The 24,517-nt window shown below is 43.8% G+C and overlaps 1 protein-coding gene across 4 annotated transcripts in view; it reads right to left on the reverse strand.

The window, feature by feature from the left end:
* Nucleotides 1–532: 532 nt before the first annotated feature.
* Tmem260 (transmembrane protein 260) overlaps nt 533–24,517 on the reverse strand; it is a 72,712-nt gene continuing 48,727 nt past the window's right edge. Inside the window, exons 11-16 of one of the 4 annotated variants that reach the window (XM_028873557.2) lie at nt 17,559–17,730; nt 13,630–13,778; nt 10,331–10,507; nt 8,355–8,408; nt 5,831–5,921; nt 533–2,774 (exon numbers count right to left, since the gene is read on the reverse strand). In XM_028873557.2, coding sequence (XP_028729390.1) covers nt 2,520–2,774; nt 5,831–5,921; nt 8,355–8,408; nt 10,331–10,507; nt 13,630–13,778; nt 17,559–17,730 — 898 coding nt within the window. In that variant the 3' untranslated portion in view covers nt 533–2,519. Of the gene's footprint in view, nt 2,823–5,830; nt 5,922–8,354; nt 8,409–10,317; nt 10,508–13,629; nt 13,779–17,558; nt 17,731–24,517 lie in introns of those variants that run through there. The other 3 variants (XM_037208581.1, XM_037208582.1, XM_028873558.2) reach the window with 3 other exon arrangements.

A 24,517-nucleotide genomic window follows, 5' to 3' on the forward strand; every position in this document is an offset into this window, starting at 1 on the left:
CTGATGGTGTTAGGCTCTAGCCAAGGAAAAGGAAGAGAAGCAAGGAAAAGCAACCAGCTTCACTCAGGAGAAAGGATCCTCAGAAGCAGCTGTCGTGGGAACCAAGGCCAACCTGGCTAATCGACCTTAAATCTTAGCTCCACTTGCTAGTTTTTCCACTTCCCAATGGTTTTAAGAAATGTGAATAGTTGTGACTTTCTGTGCCACAGACTACATATTGTTGCTTTGTCAAAGAACAGTGGTCTAAAGTCACTGCTGCACAAATACCAAACCCTCCTCGGCCGCCCGCAGAGCACACTCAGAAGCGGACGTGCCTCTACGCTGACGACACACGTTCAAAAGGCAGGTGTTCTTACAGAGGCCAACCTTGCCATTCAGAGGGCAGCTAATAGACACTGTTCCCTTTAATAAGGGTCGGAAAAGACTGCATGGACATGGAGACTCTCAGATGAACAGTCACACATGCAGCCGGTCACACAGAAGCAAACTCGGTCACCACACATACTCAAGCCATTTTTTCTGAACCAAGAAAGACTTTCTTAAGAAATGTTTGAACTTTATTTTCCTCTTCCCCCAGACAAGTGAAAATCATAATCTTACATAATTTCTTTGGAACGGGTAGACTGAGACAATTTATCGACGCTTCCTTCAATTTTCACACCACACTGAGCTCCAACAGGTTTTTGTTTTAAGGTGAACCAGGTTTCTGGCTCTTCCCTGTGGAGAAGTTACTTTCAAGTCAGTGAAAGTTCTTGGCCCATGATTAAAAGTCTTTGCCAATTAGTACTCAACAACTTCAATTCAGTTTTTTCTGGTTCAAGATGAGCAGGAGCCTAATAAGGCTGTGATAAAAAGGGCAAAAGGCACCGGGAGCCAAAAGCGGATTAATGAGCTCCTCCATGTATTTGTCTTCCTAACAGCTGAACTGTTACAACTATTGACACTCTTCAAAAGGTTCCGCTCTGAACCCTGTCCAGGCACTGCAGGCTCCAATGGACATCTTCAAATCCAGAGAATGGAGGAGCAAGAGCTTCCCCTGTGTGATGCCAAAACCAACAAAGCCCCATGGATCAGGTAATGAAACTCCAGCTTTTCCCCTTTGAGATTTATTTACTGGCAGCTGACAAGGGGCAAATTCAGCTCGAATTGTGCAGTCAAGGCCCTGTCAAGCTTTTAGAGGCACCCTTGTCTTGAAGCACCTTCATGACTGGCATTTCACTCAAAAGCCCTCGGCACTGGTCCTTAACAGCTTATGACATCACAAAGGACACTCCAGACAGATGCCTACATGGCATCCTGCAGCATTTTAAAAGAGAATTAGTGGTTTTAATTATGGTCGTAGTATGAAAGGGAACCATGCAAGCTCCACGGGAGACCTTTGATCAGACCCTTTTGCTAGTACAATGCCACGGAACTGTGACTATTCCTGGTAAGGGGCCTTTTCTTGCTGAATGACTCACCAGTGATCTTTGAATGCAGACAAGCTTCTAGCCCTCCCTCTTCATTAGTGAGCATTTCTATACAGGGCCTATATAGTGCTTGGAGTCTAGGAGCCATACAATCGGGAAAAGAATCCCTACAGATTCTGGCCTTTACTTAGGAAGTGCTGAAGGACTCTGAGTGACTTTATTCATTAAAACAGGTTGCTATTAATTAACTGTCATAATAAATAAAGAACTATTATTATTTGCATTTCTTACCATGTTCCCTTTAGTAAGATGTATAAAAGATGCCTGTAGCAGAAATGAATTTACTCAACAACCTCCCCACCCCCACTCTTGCCCACGCCCCTTTGTGCATCCGGGCAGCTAGCTACCCTACTAATTATGGGGTCTAGAACTGTGAATCCAAATAGAAGTGAAACATAAATATGAAATTAATTAAGGACATGTTAAATGCCTTTTAATTTGCCTGTTTCTGCAACTGAAATAAGCAAACATGAAATTAGCTTTCTTTTTCAGTGACTGCAGAATGAAGATGCTAAAACTCAAAACTTTAAAAAAAACCCCACATACTTGGTATAAAGGATAAAGTTTCAGACTCCAACAACTATAGTTAACTAAAGAAAAAAGGAATTCTAACGAGGTATAACAAGATTTGTCTTTAGAGACCATCTCACTTTCAGGAAATGGAAAATGCCTTTGGTCTGGAATGAGTATTTTAAGAATATCTTCTTAAATGGATCCCAATAATCACAGCCCTCAAAAGACTTGGTCAGACATTATAGGTCTGTGGAGACAGTTCCTTCTCATCTAGAACCTACAGCCACTATATGAAAACTGCAGATGTTTCTGAACACTTCTCATGGAAATGCTAATTTGGCAATATGAGATAAACATAACTTTGCATAAGGCATACATTTTAGCTATTAACATGTTTCTGCTGTACGTGTTACTTATATCCAGGAGATAACTGAGATCTCGACTTTTTTGATACATCTTCTTTACTTGAAGGAAAAAGCTGTGGACTTGAGCAACTCTGGAAGCAGAACATGAGCAGGGCTGCTGCCACTTGCTGGCTCAGACCTTTTTTGTATTTCTTAGACTTTGCAGTTCTCTTTGGAGGTGCTTGAGAGCAGCTATGATGTCTGCTCGCTGTGGATCAGTCTGTGCTTTCTGAGTGTAGAGACGAAAATGTCTGATGGTCTCAGAGAGCAGGACTTGAGGGGCTGCGTCTGTCCCTGGAAGGCGCAGCATCCGCTCACAGGCGATGGCGTAGTTCTTATGCCAATTCACTGGGTGTTCCTCTCGCAAGTACACTATCTCCTTGTAAAGCTGGAAGACAGCAAGTGTAGGGAGTCCATTGTTATCCTGACAGGTTTTCTTGTTTCAAAACCAGAAAACAGAGAGAAATTAATGACACAAGGAAAAAAAATCCAAGCAGCCTACAGTAAAAATCTAATCATTGCCAGGCCATGCAGAAAATACAGGGATGCTACGTAATTACTACAGTAGCGGGAGGCAGATGTGCTTCATCTAAAACTGCTTCTGGGGCTTTGGATGCTGCAGGATCCCAAGACACACTGTGTCAGGACAAAGTGCTCTTTCTCCAGAAAGATGTTCTGGGAAAGGATTTAGTTCTAACTGGAGGAAAGCTATTTACTCAACAGGCCGAGCGGCTAAACCTCTAAATTTAGCTGCTGGAAAAAAAAAAATCTATCTTTAATAGACAGTGTAGAAAAAGAACTTGGCAGAATTAAACTTCTGTTTCACATTATTAACATGGATTTTTCTCTACATGGAACAACAGTAGTGTTAGCAACAATCCAATCCAAACAATTCCATTGTTATCAAGTGTACTGGCACAACAGAATCAAGAGAGCCCCTAAAAGGGCAATGCTGAAAATCTTCACAATACCCTATAATTTACCATCGTCAGAGCCAAAACACTGCCCTCCCAACTGCAGAGACAGTGTTAATTGGATGCAAGTAGAAGTAAAACATCTATTTGTTTATCTATCTATCTATCTATCTATCTATCTATCTATCTATCTATCTATCTATTGTTTAGTGTGTGAGTGTGTGTGTGTGTGTGTGTGTGCGCGCGCGCACGCCTGCAAATGCGCATGTGTCATAGTGCACATGTGCCGGTCAGAGGACAACTTCTGGCAGTTGGTTCTCTCCTTCCATCACGTAGGTTCTGGGAATCAAATCAGGTTCTCGGGCTTGTTAGCAAATGTCTTTTACCTACTGAGCCATCTTGTCAGCAGTCCAGAATTTTGATAATGAATTTTCCAGAAGGAATGCATCAACATTTAACAAATAAACAGGTAAGTGGAGACTAGTCTGCACAACGGAACATGATGCTTCCTTCTTTAGGAATTTCACCGCCCCGTTAGCACTGCGTAACTAGTAGTGTGCCTGCCAACTGAGGACAGACCAGACAGTGCTTTGGAAGTAGGGCTGTGTTCACAATATCATGTAGTGGACAGAGACCAGTTAATGATCTTTTCCCGTCTCCTCCAAAGCAGCCAAATGAATGCCCACTAAAACAGCGTCTTGTCAAGAACTCTACAGCCTGTGACTGTCCTTTGGAGATTTAAAAACCCCATCTGTCTTCAGCTTCTTCTCAGAACAGTTTCCCTTCACATTGGTGACTCACAGCTGACATTTACGTTCGAGTGAGCTTAGACTCTGACCTCTTAGCTGCCAGACAGAACTCTACAGGCTGCCTTCGAAAATCGACTCCCTCACTGTCCTTGAGTGGGGTGCCCTGGAGGACTCTGCCTTTGCCCCTGGGGCTGCCTCCTTTTGGACCAGCCTCGCTCCCGTCACTTTCTACCATCTATCTGGCTGGCTCATCCTGACATTCCAGCATGGCACCTCATGATATCTCTTCCCAGCACTCAGGCTCAGATCCCTGGGTCCTATGCGTAGCACGACTGTCAGCACACAGAAGACTGATCTGGGACTGTGGAGTGGCTCATCCTCAACATCCTTGCTGTAACCAGCTACCTTTGTGACAGCAGAGACAGGACCATATCTAACACAATACGCAGTATCGAGCAGGTGTTCAACAAGTGCTGTGAGTGAAGAATGAATAAAAGTGAGCTAGTGTTCAAAAGTTAGCAGCACGTAAGTCATGCCAATTGGACACTCTGCTGCTTTATGTCAGCAGCAAGCAAATGTGCTGGCTGAGGAGAACCACAGCGGTCCAGAGAGAGGGGAACTTGGCTGCTCACACAGGAAGGGCCTGAGCTCTGTGTGCACAGGCCCTTACCGGGATATATGCTTCTGCACGGCCAACTGGCTAAGTCTTGTGGTGTTAGAAAAGGCCAGTGTTAAAAGTCACAGGAAACCAGAGCCTTGTCCAAACAGTACACCAAAAGCCTCTCAGTGAGTGTGCCTTTCCTGAGGAGAGTGTAGCTATGCCTTTGGAAGGTGTTGGGCTTCCTAAGGCTAGTCAGGAGACAGACTCTTTCTGTGGCTTTTCTCTGTCCTCAGGACTCCGCTACCAGCCACGGCTATAATTTCACGAGCAGGCAGGATTTTGCACTGAGGGTGACGTGGCAGTTTTAGTAAAGCCATGATGTTAGTTTCCCCTCGGTGCTGCCACGAACGTCCACAGACACTGGCGAAAAGCCAGACGGGCTCACTGTCCTGCCCCGGGGGAAGAACCCCAGACGGGCTCACTGTCCTGCCCCGGGGGAAGAACCCCAGACGGGCTCACTGTCCTGCCCCGGGGGAAGAACCCCAGACGGGCTCACTGTCCTGCCCCGGGGGAAGAAGCCCCAGACGGGCTCACTGTCCTGCACCAGGGGAAGAAGCCCCAGATGGGCTCACTGTCCTGCCCCGGGGGAAGAAGCCGAGACGGGCTCACTGTCCTGCCCCGGGGGAAGAAGCCGAGACATCAGCCGCACTGCATTCCTGCACTTGGCACAATTTGTTCCTTCCCTTTCTAGTTTCCAGAATCGTCTGTGCCTGTAACTCACAGCCCTTTCTCCATCTCCATGGCCAGTGGATACCGTTCCCAAATCTCTCTCTCTGGTGTGTCTTTTACAGGGCCCCCATGATCATATTGGACCCAGTTGGCTAATCCAGGATAAGCTTGATCTCACGTCCTTTAACTCAGCCTTATTACAGAGTGCCTTTTACCACAGAAGGCAGTGGTCCAGGCGCTGTGGGGTGGGGATGTTATTTTCATTACTATGACCCTTTACCTTAAACACTGCTTCTGACACAATTGAAATGGAATATTTCCCCATCTGTGCTACTTTATAATGCTCAAGATAAGCTGGACAGTAGAGAATACAACTTCTGTTGCACACCCAGTCTCCACTCCAGTCACTTCCACCTCCCAGTAGATGCCCTTCAGCAAAACTGAAACCTACTTTATATGCATGAGTGTAGAGCTGTGCTTTCACGTCTGGAGGCACCGTGGCCGTCTCTGCCAAGTTAAAGATGAAGAATGGTGTTTTCATCCTGGGGGTGGGAGGAAGAACGCACGTTAGAATCATACCACAGCACAAACTCCTCTTTGGTGCATTCTTCATTCTCTTGTGTGCATGGAAATTTCCTCTGAACCAACAGCAATCCAAGGCCCTCTGAGGTACAGTGCTCACACTCAACACCAAAGCCCCCCAGGGCACAGTGCTCACACTCAACACCAAAGCCCCCCAGGGCACAGTGCTCACACTCAACACCAAAGCCCCCTAAAGTACAGCACTCACACTCAACACCAAAGCCCCCCAAGGCACAGTGCTTACACTCAACACCAAAGCCCCCCAGGGCACAGTGCTCACACTCAACACCAAAGCCCCCCAGGGCACAGCACTCACACTCACCACTGACACTTTGGGGAGAAGGGTCCTATCATCACTATGGTCCTGGTGCACATCTTCAGGGAGACCTTCTGGGTTTGTCAGTGCTTCCCCGAAGGCGCCCATCCCAGCAGTTTGTGCCATATGCCCAGTTCTCAAAAGGGGCTGGATTCTTGGAGCACACAAACATCCAAATCGTGTACAGCACACTAATTAAATCAATACCTGCCTGAATAATGACCTGCTTTCCTCTTTTATGTGATTATCTCCCAGCTTTCCCACAGTCAATCACAACCAACAATTGTGCAGTGTAGCTTTGATCCGGTTTTTAAAGCAAGTGTTTGTCCCTGGAACTAGACTGGCAACTTTAGGCCATTTTTTAACTTCTTCAAAAACATGCTGGCACAAACAGCAATTTTGCAATGACTATAGTGGAGTTATAGTTCTTTATTTAAAAAACATCTTATTACATTTTATTTATTTGTGTGTATGTGATGGTAGGGCACAGGGCTCTATGTGCTGCATTGTAAATACAGAGGTCAAAGGACAACTTGCAGCAATCAGTTTTCTCTTTCTTCCACAGAAGTAGTGAGGATCAAACTCACACTGATACACTTTTACCTGCTGAGTCCTCTTGCTGGCCCAAGGAACTGTATTTCTTTTCCTTTTTTCCCCCTTTTTCTTTTTTTTCCCCTGAGACAGTGTTTCTCTTTGTAACAGTTCTAGCTGTCCTGGAACTAACTCTTTGTAGACCAGGCTGGCCTTGAACTCAAAGAGATCCAAGTGCCTCTGCCTCCCAAGTGCTGGGATTAAAGGTGTGCACCACCACTGCCTGACAGCTGTATTTCTTTGTAATTCTTTTTTTTTTTTTAAATTTATTTAGTTTAAAATTTTATGTGTATTGGTGTTTTGCCTACATGTATATCTGGGTGATGTTGTTGGGGCCCTTGAAACTGGAGTTACAGACAGACGTGAACAGCCATGTGAGTGCTGGGAATTGAACCCAGGACCTCTGGAAGAGCAGCAAGTGCTCTAAACCATTGAGTCATCTCTCCAGCCCCATATAATTCTTAATAAATCTTTAAACATGTGCAAGTGCTCTATACTATAACTCAATTGTCAGAACGCAATCTCTGGAATAGACTGGGCATCAGTGTATTTTCACAGAAGGATGAACTCCCCAGGCATGAGGGACACCTTTCTGTATTGCTTAGGACTTTTGTACTGATGTTTTGGCCAAAGTTTACTAGTGTGAGTTGATGTGAATTTTTGACATTGATTTATCTTGTGTCTGTGTGAACCTGCATGTCGTATCTCTAATGTGCTGATCAGAGGACAATTTAGAGAAGTCAGCTCTCTTTCCAACCTGTGGGTTCCAAGGATCAAGCTCAGGTCACCGGGCTTGACAACAAGTGCCTTTACCTGCTGAGGCAGCCGTCTTGCAGGCCCCCTTTGGTTGATTATTTAAAAATAATGACAGGGACCAAGAGAAGCAGTTGTTTCACTACGAAGTGATCCATATAGAACAGTATGACCCCTCTCTCTGAACAACAGGAAGCTATAGCATCCGTCACAGTAAGGGATAATATCTTTTCACAAAGTCTCCCACAACAGGCTGTGCCCCGTGAAGGCAGGAACTGGGTTGTACTCATGTGTTGCTTCTGGCCAGGCACAGGGCTTGGCCTCTGGTAAGTGCTAACTGATGCTTTAACAACAGACTGGCATGGCACATAGAGACAGGGCTTTAAAGCTCAATTCCGCCCCATCTCTCCTCCTTCCACTGGCTTAGCCGGAGCAGAAGTATGGAGTGAGGAGTGCCTCAGGGCCATAGTGAGCTTCAGATTCCATCACTGCCATTAAGTGCCCTCAGAAATCCATCTACCTGACTCTTTTATAAAATGGAGATAACAGAGCCTCATGGGTTATGAAGATGAGATTATGCACACATAACAATACAATGTTCTGAACAAGACAGCTGCCCTTAAGTCATTTTTATTTCCACTTGTCTATATTCCCAGAATGAAAAGTGCCATGGGCTATTTCTTTGCTATGTTAAAAACAGCCGACAAATACTAAAATGTAGTAGATCAGTCACCTTGCTTGCCACATCTCCTCATTAGCCACGGATTCCCAAGAAGATGGATCAAATCTGTAATTACAAGAGAAACAGTATCCTTCCATCAGTCATACTACATTATGATGCACAATGTCTATTTTATGATCTTCTAAGGCCACTGAAACAGGCTGGCTCTTGACGTATTGATAGTGAGCACACCAGAAAGTTTTGCATTTAGTAGGTGCATCTACTAACTCTTAATCGGACCTCAAGGGAGCAGAGGACAGAGGGAAGAGGCACAGGCATTGGGCAGCCGTCCCCGAACCTATGAGGGGACACAGTGAGGCACAGGTCATACTAGGACATAGCCAAGAGCACATGTGAAGAGAAGCTTCACTAAACCCTGCTGGGCTATGGGCTGCTTGAAGAATTCTGGCCAAACAACTGCTAGCCAGAATTTTTTTTTTTTTTTTTTTTTTTTTTGGTTTTTTCGAGACAGGGTTTCTCTGTGTAGCTTTGCTTCTTTCCTGGAACTCACTCTGTAGCCCAGTCTGGCCTTGAATTCACAGAGATCCACCTGCCTCTGCCTCCCAAGTGCTGGGATTAAAGGCGTGCGCCACCACTGCCTGGCCCAGGATTTTATAATTAAAAATTTATAATAAAAATTAAGATAAGAAATTTATAATTAAAATTTCTTATTATGTATCTGTTTAAATAGAATGGAGCTAAGGAACAATATGGACATGTATTTTTCATCAGCTATCTGAAGAAAATGTAATTTTCACTATGTATATCAGGATGGGCTTGAACTCACAATCCTTCTGACTCAAGCCTCCCGAGTACGGGGATCTGAGGCATGCACTACCATATCCAGAAGACCATTATTTTTTTTAACTTTTCTTATGAATTATATAACAATGTGCTGTTAGCTCATACTGTCTCAAAAAACTTTCATAGCACTTGTTAATATGATTTTTCCTTTTGTGCCTAAATTATAAACACTAGGCTATCTGATGTGGAACAATCCATTAATTTAAAACTATTTTTATTTAACTGTGTGTGGGGTGTTTTGTACATGAGCGCAGATGGCTGTGGATGCCGGAAGAGAACGTTGGATCCCCTGGAGCTGGAGTTACAGGTCGTTCTGAAGCCACCATTTGCGGGTGCTGGGAACTGCGTTGGGTCTTCCGCAAGAGCGTACAGGCTCTTCACCCATGAGTCATTTCTCCAGCTCAATAACTCAGAACTCAAAACAACAGGTAACAGGGCAATCTGTTTGATGGCCTTATTTCCCAAAGGTAAGGCGAACTTTATGCAGAAATGCTCAAGAGGAGTTAACGACATCCTAAGCAATGTTGACAAGTTGATGACCATGGGAGAAGGTTCTCCAGGCAGCCTGCCCTACAGAACCTGTCTTTTGTTTTGGGGCTGGGGATTGCATTCCCCACTCCAGCCACACACACGCTAGGAGAGTGCTGCATCACTCAGCTGCATGCTAAACTGCGCCTGCATTCTTGCAGAAGGAGCTTAGCAAGTTCACACCTAAGGAGCCATCCTGGGCAACAGAGTGCTTCCTAGAGCTTACCCCCAGCTCACCAGTGCCTCCACTCAGAGCAAACTACAGTGTCATGGCCTGAAAGCACGGGTACCATGCACCAGACTCTTAGGGAACCCACTCCCCACAGCCTCCTTCCCTCTGATCTCCTAGACAGGAGAAGAGAGAAACCATCTCTTTCTGCTGATGTTTGATGATCTTTTGTGGGCAGAAAATGATATTAAAAAAAACTCAACAAAAAATTAAAAGGCATCTCAAGAGCCAAGAGTGGTGGGGCAGGCTTGTGACCCCAGCACTGGGAAGGCTGATGCAGGAGGACCCTGAGTTTGAGGCCAGCCTGAATAGTAAGAACTTGTCTCAACACCCCAAAACAACAGACAAGGTCTCTCAAAATGTAGCCATTTTTGCTTTTAGACACACAAAACTGATATTTGCCTAAAAACACACCTGCTGCTCATACCTTCCATATTCTTCAGTCCAGTTATAAAGACTTCGTGTGCGTTTAATCCACTCTTCGGGGTTGAACACAGTCCTTGAAGGAACCAACTTGTCACAAGATCCCCATGGCCAAAGTGAATAGTTCGTTTTCCAAGTTGGGTCACCTTCATGAATTCCTATGCAAACAAATGTTTCTTTTCTACCCAAAACAGAAAAGCATACAATTCAAAACGTCACATTTCTTTAGTTCATGGAAGGTCATTTTGGCCTCCATAAGCCTTAGTTATTTATACGCCATTTGCGAACGTGCCATTTGTGAGCATGTTGGTTTATTTAAATCTTTCCCAGGTACAGTGTAAAAAATGTATTTACTGTAAAACAAGACAAAACAGAAAACTGCAGGAAGCAACAAACAGAAACCGGTGAGAAAAATCTTCCTGCCTCTCATTCTAAGACAGGGACCTTATCACCAGGAACACTGGCATGGCATTGTGTCACATGTAAACAAACGCTTTCTTTGCGATTCCTTCTTATTTTACAGGTAGAATTCTAAGTCTCCCTATCCCCTGCATGTCCATTGTGCTTTATTATCTCTTTTGTCATTTCTATGCTTATTATTTGCATCTGTAAGTCTCCCTGAGAAGCCTAGAAGCATCCTGAGGATAGACTCTCTGTCCCTGTATTAACTTTGAATGCCACACAGCATGAGGTTAACACATAATAAATACTGGCTGGAATTAAATTAATCAGATTAGAATAAGTGTTAGGAACTTTAGAGCCTACAAAAGTTAGAAACAGAAATGGCTTTAACAGTGGTTCTCTTCCTATTTGAGGTTGCTTAGTAGAAAGGGGAAACAGAGCAGAGTATTAGAAAGTAAAAAAGAAAGTAAGTGACTTGGATAACTTTGAAAGAAGACAATTTGTCAGCTTAGACTTCATATTTTCCCTTCACACCCACTGCTCCATGACTCGGGAAGTTATTAGCTCCCTGTGTCTTCTCATCTGCCTGGTCCTAGGGCTGGTGAAGGAAGCCCAGCCTCCAGTGAAACAAGTCACTCTTGGGAAGATGCGGTGCTCCAGAGAGGGACCCAGCAGCAGCCCTCTGAGGGCCCTGAGGAGGACACAACCAGTTCCTCTGGGTAGTGATGTGAAAAGTGAAAAACTGGCCAGACAGAGATGAGGACTCCAAAGGAGAAGCTAGAAATGTCCTTGGTTTTCCTGGCACTTTTATCCTGGCCGGAGGACAAAAATACCAAAACCGTTTAAGGGCACTGGTGTGTGTCTGTTTGTTTTAATCTCTCTCCTTTTACAGAGCAACCTAACGAACACAGCTGCCTGCCGGGATGCCGTGAGGAGTCAGATCCCTTAGGTGAGCCCACACTCCAGTTCAGAGCCCAGGATGAACACCTGTGGGGAGGACAACTGGACTGACCAGCTCTCCCCACCCAATGCCTTCACAGGACAAAGCTTTAGCAGCCCTTAGAGCAGGACACCAGTGACAGCCCTTGCCCGAGACTGCTCTTGCTACACAGGACCTCTGCTTGCTTGCTTTCTCTCAAGCACTTACCTACAATAAAATTCTGTTTTGAAACCGAATCTCTCTATTATCTGTGAATTTCATCTTGTGAGTTTATGAGACTGACTGACTACACAGAAAACGTTTATGATATGTGAGGTAAAAGAAGCTAGATTATCCTCTCTACAAAATATACCATATGTGTGGGTACATGTACAGGGTATGTAAATAAGTAACTTATGCTAAAAACAACCAGAGTTCAAAGCCAGTTATCAAAACGACAACAGTGGTACCATGGTACCCTTGACAGCTTTTCTGCAATGTCTCATTCCCCAGGGAGCTGTGATATTTCTACAGCATTGGCTGTGATATTTCTACAGCATTGTTCTCGGGTCACTTCAGACGGTCATTTCTTTTCTTTCTATGTGCATACTGTGCGTGTGTGCTCCTGTGTGTGAGGGGGCCTGTGAGCCAGAAGAGGGCTTGGATCCCTTGGACCTGGAGTTATTGTAAGCTACTGTAAACTGGGAATGGGAAACTGAACTAGGTCTTCTGGGTCCTCTAGAAGAGCAGCAAGTAAGTCCTCCTAACTGCTGAGCGTCTCTCCAATCCCAACTTTCATTTCCCAACAAATGCTGAGTGAACACCCATAGGCAAAATGAATGGCTTCTTGTCTGACATGTTCCCAGGATGCTTAGCTTAGGTCGTCAAATAATCTACCCAGTAGCACTTGCGGCATGTTTCACACTTGCTAGTGAAGAACTTCCCACACTCTAGCTAGTTATATTCACATCACTGTACACAGCCAACTCGACCATGGTCCACTGGGATTTGGACCTCAGCCTCACTTCTCATTTTGTTGCCAGGACCTAACACAAGCTATAACAGAGCAAATATTTGGAAATTTTTGAAGCAGAATTAAATGAAACTCACAAAAATGCCAGTTTGGGGATGCTATTGGCTTGTTGTGTCTTACTTCGGAATATCCTAATTGAATGCTATTCTTACAACACGTTGTACCCATCCCCTTCCTATCATTCATGAGCCACTGAGGATAGGCTCAGCAGCACACTGAAAACTGCATTTTGTTTCCCTACCAACGAATATCTTGACATTGGAATTTATTAAAAAAAATTTTTAAGTCCTCTTCACAAGAAAAAAAACAAAAACAAAAAACCAAACAAACAAACAAAAAAACAAACCATGAAATCAATGCCTCTTTTTCAAGCTGGGGACACTCCCAAGCATCTCAGACAGAAGCCATGCTCAGGACTCACCACTGAGGACTCACTTGTTCTTGACCTTAACTGCAAATCATTTCATGTTCTCAAGTACAGAATTCACAATTCTCTTATTTTATCCTCAGCTAGCATAAACTGTAGGTGTTTTTCTTATTTATAAAAATGTTTTATCCTTTATAAAAATGCCTAAGCTATTTTTATACAGTGATTATTCCTGGAAAAAAATGCTTTATATTTAAAAGGGGGCCACAGTGCTGATCAGGAGGGAACCGTAATTGCTTGCGATCCACCTGCAATGATTTCAAGTAGGCAGGCACATCTCCAATTTCTCAGAATTGTGCTAAGATCTTATTTGCTGTTCTTGCTAATCTGTCTTTATTTTTCTTTTACCCAGAACAATAACATTTATTTCTGCCTGGCCTCATTTATGCACAGATATTCAATTTAATTACAAAGATAATCTCACCGGTGACAGGGAAATAGGTAGAAAATTGGTCATTTGGATGAGGCACAGCTGCTTCAGAAACCATTTTAGAAAAGCTATAATATGAAAAGAGTGCTTACTGTTTATTCATTTCAAGGAAGTGGCGAAGATTGAATGTGACCACTCCACTAGGTAGGACCCCTTCCACGGGGTTCCACCGGTCCCCAGGAAAGTGCACTCCCGGTAGATGCTTTGCCATCTTGGGTAAATACCACTCATAAGTCATCATCTGTCAGAAAGATCATAGGGAGCCACACCTCAGGACATGTTGCAAAGTATCAGGTCCACCAACAGCCAAGGACAGGCTCTAATTAAATAACTGGGAAAATACTTTCAGGTAAACTGAGGAATGCGGCACTGCTGTGCTTTAAGAATGACTTAATTCTCAGGTTTCATGTCTGAAGAGATGACCACTACCCTGGCTCTACTTCACCTCCATGCACTTGCCAACTCCCGGATGATGATCCCCAGTCTTAGAGAATGGAACTCAATCCTCAGAACCAGCAAAGACACAGCCCTCGGGAGCCCTCCCCCTCCCCAGCCTCTGTACCTACCTCTGGTATAGTTCTAGGCCTACTCCTCCCTAGCCTGAGCTCCCAGAGGGGAGGTACTGTATCTTTTCATCTCTGTGCACCTAGCACACTGCATAGCACACAACAGTGCTCCAATTATTTTAGTTGTAGTTGAAATGTCTTTGATGGACAGACCAAATAACCTAGACAAAATACACAAATGTATCATTACTACATTCTTATCTTCTTAGTGTTGCTCACTTATGACGAATAAGATATAATCTCTGACCTTGAGAAGCTCAATTATATAATAACCTAGGTCTCAAAGCTCATAACCTTTTTGGCTAAATAATCTGAATTTATTAGTAGTCCCCAATTAATCACATATCCTTATACATTTTTTATTTTGTTTTGATTTTTGAGGCAGTGTTTTTAATTACAAAGATAATCTCACTGGTGACATAGGCTAGCTTCAAACTTTTGTTTTGTTTCTTTTTGTTGAGATGGTCTTACTATGTCACCCTGGCTGGTCTAGAAATCTCTTTGTAGATCAGGCTGGCCTTGAACTCACAGAGATCTTCTGTCTCTGCCTCCCAAATGCTGGGATTAAAGGTATGTGCCATCACTGCCCAGATGGCTTCAAACTCTTCTGCTGGGGCATGTCTTTCTGTATGCTGTGAATATATGTTGTTCCCATTGGTTAAGAAATAAGCTGCTTTAGCCTATGGCAAGGCAGCTTAGAGGCAGGCAGGAAATCCAAGGAGAGAGACAGGAAAGCGAAAGGCAGAGTCTGGGGAGACGCCAGCCCAAGGAATAACATGCCAGCAGGCCAGTAAGCCATGGAACATGTGGCAAAACATAGATTAATAGAAATGGGTTAATTTAAGATGTAAGAGCTAGCTAGCTAGAGGCCTGACATAAGCCATACAGTTTGTAAATAATATTAAGCCTCTGAGTGATTATTTTATAAGTGGCTGCAGTACTAAAGAAACCTTCCAACTACACTCTTGATCCTCCTGCTGGTGGCTCCTGAGAACTGACTGAGATTACAGGTATTCGTCACCACAACTAGATTCACATGTCTTTTCATTAAAATAATAAAAAAAATCACTTTTCTTAATTATATACTTAATTCTGTATTTTCATAGAAAAGACTCCTATTTACATCTTGAATATGATCATCTAGGCAATTGTGCTCATATTTTACTTACCTTATATAAGCCATTCAATTAACAAATGACAAATTAATTTCAAATGCATATATTATACAACTCAAATATTTTATTACCCAATAGTTTCAGTACTTGGGACATTCACATCAATCGAGTAATATGTTATGAGCTTAATATTCCTTAGTTAATTCTCATGATAACCTTACTATAATTCTATCAGGTACCATTGTTGGCCCAGCAATAGCTACTGTCGTCTTTTTTTTATTATTATTACAAACACACTCTTGATTACGATCAACTCTCTCAGGCAGCAATGTGCTCAGGCCTAGTGACTCCCCTTTGCTAGTGAGTGTTTTAGGAGTGGGCATTATGAAGTCTTTGGAAGCTCTGAAAGACATGTTACTCTCAACTGAGAACTATGCCAGCAAGGCAAGAAGCATCCTGCTTTGTTTAAGGAAGTGAGGTTTGAAACTAGGTATCTGTGCTGGTTAATTTTTGACACCTGGACACAAACTAGAGTCACCTGGAAGGAGGGACCCTCAAAGGAGAATTGCTTCCATCATCAGATTGGCCTGTGAGCACATCTGTGCTGCATTTCTTTGATTAATGATTGACGTGGGAAGGACCAACCCACTACGGGTGGTACCAGTCCTGGGCAGGTGGTCCTGAGTGGGAGAAGCAAGCAGTGAGCAAGCCATGGAGTGCAAGCCAGTAAGCTGTGCTCCTCGTCATCTCTGCTTGAGCTCCTGCCTGGAGTCTGGGTCTTGGCTTCCCTTGCTCTGATGGACGATAACCTGTAAGCCAAACAAATCCTTTCTTCTCCCAACCTGGTTTTAGTCAGTGTTTTCTCACAGAGCTAAGTTATCAACACAGACCTAGTTCTCAGAACTGGAACTGACACTCCAGTCTGCCTGTCTGTACAGCTCACACCTGAGCAAACTGCTCATATGCACAATGTGTGAAATCCCCACACAAGGCAACTGCAAACCTATGTTCTTAGGTTCCCATCATTTACTAAAAGAGCCAGATGGCCTGCTCAGCTGGACAAGTCACATTACTCCTTCACCATCCAGGGTTTCTCTCTTCCCTAAGGATTACTCAAAAAACTAGATTTGCTCTCTTTTTGGCATTTATTATTAAAATAATAAATCTTATAATTAAGTATAGTTTTTCAGTTCAGAAATTTACTTTGTTTTGTAATTTGCTTGTTTCTTTTGAGACATAGTCTTGTGTACATGAGGCTGGCCTTGACCTCTCTGAGTAGCTAAGGATGACCTTTAACTTCCAGTCTTCCAGCTGGGATTACAGGTGTACACCTCCAATAATGTGGTGCTCAGGGTATCTGTTGAGCTAGGCAACCTTTCTACCAACTCAGCTACACTCCCAGTCCAGGAAAACCATTTGAATAGCACTTTTTTTTTTTAAAGTAATCACCTTCTTTTTTTAAACTTAATTTTATGTGTATGTGTATTTCACCTGCATGTATGCCTGTACCATGTACATGTCTGGTACCCATAAAAACCAGAAGCAGGTATTGGATTCTATGGATCTGGAGTTATAGATGGTTGTGAGTTGTATATAGACAGGTCCTGGGAATCCCATCTGGATCCCTTGGAAGAGCAGCCAGTAGTGGTCCTAAAAAGTGAACCATCACCTATTCTGCTCAGACATCCCAGTTCTTACAAGGCTCCTAACACATTTCTGTCATAGGATCGATAGTTTCTATGAAAATTCTATAGCAGCGTTATAATTAATAATTTCCAATTTAAATGTTTACTTGCCCACATTTTTTTTTATATTCAATTAATTTAATTTTCATAGTTAGGCCAGTGTGCAATGTCATCTGCTTGGTGAAATGGCTAAACAGAAAAAAATGTAGTTTATTACTTGGCTCTAAGATGAAGCATATTGATAAAATAGCTTCAATGAGGAAGAAACAAGTTATGAATTAGCTCCAAATAAACAGGACTGTGGTATATTGGACATTCTAAGAATTGATTACAGCTGGTGGCGCGCACTGGTAATCCCAGCACTCGTGAGACCAAGGAAGGAGTACAGAGAATTCCAGGCCACCTGCTCTACACTGTGAGACCTTGTGGAAAGCAAAAAACGATACCCTCTTCCCATTATAAAAACACAAAAAGAATGATTATGAAAAGTTTACCCAATCATATTTTAAAAGAATAATGCTTATCTGTTTATGTAAATGGATCATACTATTTGCCCAGACTCGTTTCAAAATCTTGGACTCAAGTCACAGGCATACGCCAGCATGAATGTGTTTAAGGGTTGCTATATTGCTGAAGATATTTTCCTTATACTTACTTCTTGATCCACTAGGGAAACGTCTGGCCTCAGCCCCTCACAGTAATGCAAGTAGCGGAGAGAATTCCCTGGCAAATCTCCCCTGAGTAAGATGATTGCATCACGAGGCATGGAGTCCAGAAGATTTCGGGCAAACTGATCGATCACGTTATTGGTTCTTTGGTCACAAATGCTAAATAAAAAGATTTTTCAGCAAATTAAAACAGCAGCACATTTCCACAGCTTGAACAGGCCTGTCTTCTTCTCTGTGCTCACCTTTCCCTCCCTTCCCCAGGCATCCACACTTAGTGCTTCAGAGCATCCCACCAGCTGCTCTTGGAGAAGGCACACCACTGGAGAACAGTTCATCCACTCGACTTTTTGTTCATTTATTTATTTTAAAAGATTTATTTATTTATCATATATACAGTGTTCTGCCTGCATGTATCCCTGCAGGCCAGAAGAGGGCACCAGATCTCATTACAGATGGTTGTGAGCCACCATGTGGTTGCTGGGAATTGAACTCAGGACCTTTGGAAGAGCAGCCAGTGCTCTTAACCTCTGAGCCATCTCTCCAGCCCATGTTCATTTATTTTACTGTATTTTTTGAGACAGGGTTCCTCTGGGTAGCCCTGGCTGTTCTGTAACTGGATTTGTAGACCAGGCTGACCCCAAGCTCAGAGATCTGCCTGCCTCTGCCTCCTCTCTGCCTGGCATCATCTTGGCTTTGTCAGAGGTGCTAAGTGAAACCAAAGGAGAAAGAAAGGCTCACTGTATTCCTTCTACCAGTTTATAATCAAGTCCGGGAAAAGCAAACAGTTTGTCTCATGCATAATTCTCCACCCAAGTACTCCAATGTCAGTTATCAAAGTAGTTTCTCACCATGCAGAATAAAGGTAACTTCATCTTAATTCCATCTCCTCCAAAGGAATAGTCAGAAATACAAGCAGAAACCTGCTCTTTCCGACAGGAGTTGACATGCACCTGTGTGACTAGGGTACGTGCAGGACTGAGGCTCCCCCCCCCCCCCCCCCCCCGCCTTAAGGCTTCCTGAGGTGCCCTTCCCCCGGGGGTCAGGAACACTGAGAAGGAAGGGACTGCATTTGCTGAACTGCCCACAGCCCCTCAGCTGTTATCTCCCAATGGTAGATAGCCACTGTAGCACACCTCCTCTCAAGAAAGAAGTGGCCTTTCTAACGTCAAAGAAAAAGTGAATGAGTTCAGAGAACAGTCTATGAAAGAAGAAAAGACTGTGAGAGGAAAAAGCACCAAAGCATAACAAAACCAAAAACAAGCGATGCCATTCCCTGTAATTCCTTGTCTGTCTACCCATCCACACTCTGGGCTGAGGAGGTGCTAAGTTGAACCACTGGGTTCGTATCACAGGCAGACCCTCTTCTAGACCAGAGCACTGCCCCTGTCCTTGCAATCCATACAGCAGTGACTGTTTCCTGTGGTGGTACTGTGTTCTCCAAAATATTGTGCACCCTAATAAACTTATCTGGGGTCAGAGAACAGAACAGCCACTAGATACAGAGGCCAGAAAATGGTGGCACACACACACCTCTAATCCTAGCATTCCAGAGGCAGAGATCTGCCTGGATCTCTGTGAGTTTAAAGCCACACTGGAAACAGCCAGGCATGGTGACTCACGCCTTTAATCCTAGGGAGTGATGGCAGAAAGCAGAAAGGAATATGAGCAGCACAATTCAGCTGAGAGGCCTCCAGTCTGAGGAAACAGGACCAGCTGAGGAACTGGCGAGGTGAGAAAGCTGTGGCTTGTTCTGCTTCTCTGATCTTCCAGCGTTTACCCATCCCTGGTTTGCTTTTATCAATAAGCCCTTTTAGGATTCGTGCTACAGTTTCCTACCAGGAAGACTCTCTACTTTGCTAGTCATAGCTCACATCTGTCATCAGCAAAGTTGCTATTCATTCCATTCTCGGGGGGGGGGGGGCAAATAAAAGAAAAACAGACAAACTGCCCAGTCTGTGCACATCACTGTTGCTGAAGCTGGACATCCCCCAAAGACCAGGAGAAGATGATGGACACGCAAGACTGAGACTGGGTTGCACAAGGTTGGAACATATGAGACTTAGAGATTTCTCCTTGGGACCACTGATGGGATGTGTAGCCCATCTCACAAGGAATGGTGATGAAGGCTTCCGTATGCAGCCTTCAGCCTGGGATTAAAAAGAGACAGTATTTAAAGTGAGGTCGTAACGTTATATTGTAGAAGATGGCACACTGGAGGCTGCTTCCTCTGCAAAGGGTGCGGAAGGGGAGATTCAGAATAAAACAACAAAACAAAACAAAAACCAGACTTTATTCCAAAGACAGAAACAGAGAAAGAGCTTGGGAAGCCTTCAAAGAAAGTCCTGGCAAAGGGCAGAAGCAAAGAGCAAAGGTGTGCAGCGCACAAGCTAGCAGAGTGGTTATGGCCACTCAGCGCCCTGATGTGTCCAAAGGTGAGCCAGCACAACCTGGGCAGCCTGCCTCAGGAAGGCCCGCAACCCCCATGAGCCTCAAATCCAGGTGTGAGGTTTTGGTAAGACAGTAATTCTCCCAGCAAACTGATCAGCTGAGAAGAAAAATCTCATTTTGTCATACTGTATGACTCAAAGGGCACTGGCTGGGCGCCGTGACAGAGAACCCATTCTTAAAAATCTGAGCTACCCTGTAAACTAGAGGTCACGAAACAACCACAGGTCAGGAGACTTAATGTGACCTGCCACGGCTTGTGGGTGAGAGAAGGCGAGAGAGGCAGCCGTGGAGAAAAGAAGGAATGGACAGACACTGGAAAGGGAGGGGGAAGCGGCAGGAGGCTAGGGCTCAGGCTGGGAAATGGTGGGGAAAGGAGGGAGGGAGGGAGGGAGGGAGGGAGGGAGGGAGGAGGGGGCATGTTGTATCAGGGGTGGAACCCATCAACGGAATTACCCTGGAGTTTGATAGTTCCGAGTCTGGGGCGATCGGGGAGGTGAAGATCTGGAGTCCCCTGTCTTTGCTCACTGCTGCAGAGCCTGAGAACTCCCAGGTTCCAGGGGTGTACACCATACCCACAGCTGTACCCCTCCAGCAGGGAGCCTCAAACTCAGAAGGCTGTGAAAGGGGGAAGGCCCTCTGCCTGTGTTCATGCCAGGCCTGTGGCTGCTTCCCACACTGTCGAGAGCCATGGGAGCATCATCCAGGAGTCTCAGGGGGAAGAAAGCTTCCCAGCACACAGACTGCAATGTCAAGTGTGGCCAGCAGAGGGCCCTAATGCACAAAGAAGGAAGATGGCCGCTGGGAGGGCAGCTCTGGTGGACAGTGGACACAGTTCAATGGACTCCTCCACAGCATAGACCAGCAAACACGGAAGCCTGCAAGTTCAAATGGCCTGCCCCAGCATAAGCAGAAGTCTCCAACTCCGACTCAATGCCCCCAAAGAAGCTGTCGTGACGCCCCTTAGGCCCCACCCTCACGTGCTTCTTTTCTCCTCCTACACATTTAGCTGGATTCGTACTGCATTGTAAGAATCTTCAAATATTTTTAATGGGCTGGCAAGATGGCTCAGAGGGTAAAGGACTTGCAACCAAGCCTGATGACCTGAGTCTGACCCCTGGTGCCCTAAGAGATGATGGAAGCAGAGGCCCAACTCCTTCAAGCTGTCCTCTAACCTCCACCCTTATGCTGAGGCATGTGCACACCACCTCCCAATTCAAAATAAACAAAATATAATTGAAGTCTCTTTAAAGAAATGAACAATGCTTTTCTTCTCTCCCTTTAAACATTCATATCATTTTGTTAACATTTTTTCACTGGGGGCAATATATTTTCTCTTTCTTAGTTGGGTTTTTTATCTCCCCTCTCTCTCTCTCTTGTCTTGTTTACATTACTAGCTTCTAAAACATTCTCAGTGGGCAGTGGCGGCACACGCCTTTAATCCCAGCACTCAGGAGGCAGAGGCAGGCAGGTCTCTGTGAGTTCGAGGCCAGCCTGGGCTACAGAGCGAGATCCAGAACAGGCAGGGTTACTCAAAGAAACTGTGTCTCGAAACCAAACCAAGCCATTCTCTCGTGTCTCTATTTTCATCTGTTCTCACACCTGTCTCACCCCTGTGCGAGCCTCTTCAGTACTGAGGAGACTCTGCTGCTGTCTCTTCCTTCTCTTCCCCCCACACCGCCTTCCCCACTCCCTCCCTCACTCTTTCTTCAGTCTTGCCCCCACCCTTTCTCTCTTCCTGATTTCCTTCCTTTACTATTTCCACACTTATTCTAAATAATTTTTTACTTTACTGTCCATTTTCCATAGTTTTGTCCTTTTCAGGTCTGTGGTCACTGCGATGCTGCAGCAGAGTCAGCGGTTTTACATGTATTTATATGTTCAAGTCTGTGGTCACTGGTGACGCGGTTTTACATGTATTTATATGTTCAAGTCTGTGGTCTCTGGTGACACGGTTTTACATGTATTTATATGTTCAAGTCTGTGGTCACTGGTGACGCGGTTTTACATGTATTTATATGTTCAAGTCTGTGGTCACTGGTGACGCGGTTTTACATGTATTTATATGTTCAAGTCTGTGGTCACTGGTGACGCAGTCTTACATGTATTTATATGTGCTGTATGATTTGATTTTACTGCTATGGCAGTTTGTTGCTTCCTCACTAAGTGGTCCTGAGGATTGAGTCTTCAAGAGTAGGCTTCTCAAGATCCTCACCAGAATCCAGAAGAGATATCCAAACCAACAGCTAATGAAATTCATTGGAGAAATACAAAAACCATGAACATCAAAACAGCATGACCCCCCAAAAGATCCTAATTCCTCCAGCAGTGAACTCCCAGATACTGAGACAGGTGAAATGCCAGGCAAAGATTTCAAAGGTTTTCTGGTAACATCAATGATCTAGAAGAGGACACCAACAAGCAGAAGAATTTAATACAAACCTCGAGAGGAAAGTGAGCAACCCACAGGAAAAAAGTAAGCAAAAAGGACAAGAAAATGAGCGACATGGAAGGAAAACCCAGCAAGAAAACTGAGACTTGGCAGGCAGGGAAAGAAAACAAGTAGAAAGGTTAGAAGAGCAAAACTCAGTGAATCAAAGAAGAGCGTGCTGGAAAACATCACCCGCAGATTGGCCCAAGGCCAAGAAGTACTATCGGAGGTAGAAGTCCAAGTCAGTGAAATATGGCATTCAAATATCAATAAGGAAAAAATATAAACAAACATGACCAGCAATTCCACAAACTCTGGGACACAATCAAGAGGCCAAATCTAAGAACTCACAGGCCAGAAGAAGGAGATAAAATAATAAACACTAAAGACACAGAAAACCTATTTGATAAAATTATAGCAGAACATTTCCTAAATCCAGAGAAAGAAATGGACATCCAAACACAAGAAGCATCAAGAATGCACACACAGGACCAAAGAAGAACCTCTCAAAAACATATTCAAGTCAAGATGTCAAAACTTAGCAAAGAAGCAGTGAACAAAAGCTGTCAAGGGAATGACAACTGACCATAAAGGTAGAGCCATCAGAACGACATCAGCCCTTTCATCAACAACTCAAAGCCAGAAAAGTATGGAAAGAGAGCTTTTAAGTTCCTAAAGTAAGTAACTGCCCAAGCAAAACTGCTCTGTGCAGCAAAGATGCCTTTCAAATTGATGGCAGCACACACCTTTAATCCTAACACTGGGGAGGCAGAGGCAGGCGGATCTCTGAGTTCAAGGCCAGCCTGGTCTTGTAAAGTGAGTTCTAGGACAGCCAGGGATATACAGAGAAACCCTGCCTCAAAACAAACAAATAAATAAATAAAAATTGGTGAAGAAATAAAGACATGTCGAGGCAAGCACAAAGTAATGTAGTTCACGGCTGCCACACAGGTGCAGTAGAAGACACTTAAAGGACACTATACACTGTGACAGAAGACAGACACACTGGGAAAGACACCCACAGACAGAGCCAAGTAAATGGAAGCAAAAAAAGAAAAAGAAAAAAAGCCAGCATAGCTATCCCTATGTTCAGTAAAGTGGACCTCAAACCCAAATTACTCCAAAGAGATAAAAATGGCTACTGATGATTAACAGATAGCATTTCATCAAGAGAACTGAAACAACTGTAAATACAGGCATCAAATGTTGGACGAGTTCCAATTTCAAAAACAAGCATTAATGGACATAAGTCCGGAGCTAATGACAGTGGGTGACTTCAATATTCCTCTAATAGATAGGTCCTCCAAAATGAAACTCAACAAGAAATGTCACAGGTAAACTACATCACAGGCCAAAGGACTTAACAGATATATTGCAACAAAACAGAATACATATTAATCTCAGCAACTCATCAAATCTTCTCCAAAATAGGTCACAATCTAGACCATACATCAAGACTTACCAAATACAAAATAACAAAACCCCTCATATATCTACCAGATCACAGTATAATAAAACTAGAAATCAATACAAGGAAAATTACAGAAGCCACAAATACATGGAGACTGAACATTACATTCTTTAATGAACAGTGGGTCATTTAAGAAATCAGGGTAGAAATGAAAGAGTTCTTAAAATCAAATAAAAATGAAAGCACAATTATCAGAACCTTTATATAAAGACTAAGCCCCAGCCAAACCTACCAAGAGGTGGGGACTGACCGGCTGGAATTAATGTAATCAGAGGAAGATTACCACGGATCCCAGTTAGATCCAGAGAATTGTCATGGAGCACTTGGAAAACTTATTTAAAAAATTAGAAAATCTAGGAAAAATAGATCAGATTCTTAGGCACATATGACCTACTAAAATTAAATCAAGAGTATATAAACTTAAACAGATCCATAAAAATAATGATTAAAATGGTAATAAAAATCCTACTATCAAGAAAAGTCCTGTCCACACGAATTCATTGGGGGAATTCTACCAAATCTTCAACAACCAATGTTCCTTAAACTGTTCTATAAGACAGAAAGGCAGCAAATGCCACCAAACTCAAACCAGATAAAGA

The sequence above is a fragment of the Peromyscus leucopus genome, chromosome 9 (assembly GCF_004664715.2).
Source record: "Peromyscus leucopus breed LL Stock chromosome 9, UCI_PerLeu_2.1, whole genome shotgun sequence".
Classification (NCBI taxonomy): Eukaryota; Metazoa; Chordata; class Mammalia; order Rodentia; family Cricetidae; genus Peromyscus; species Peromyscus leucopus.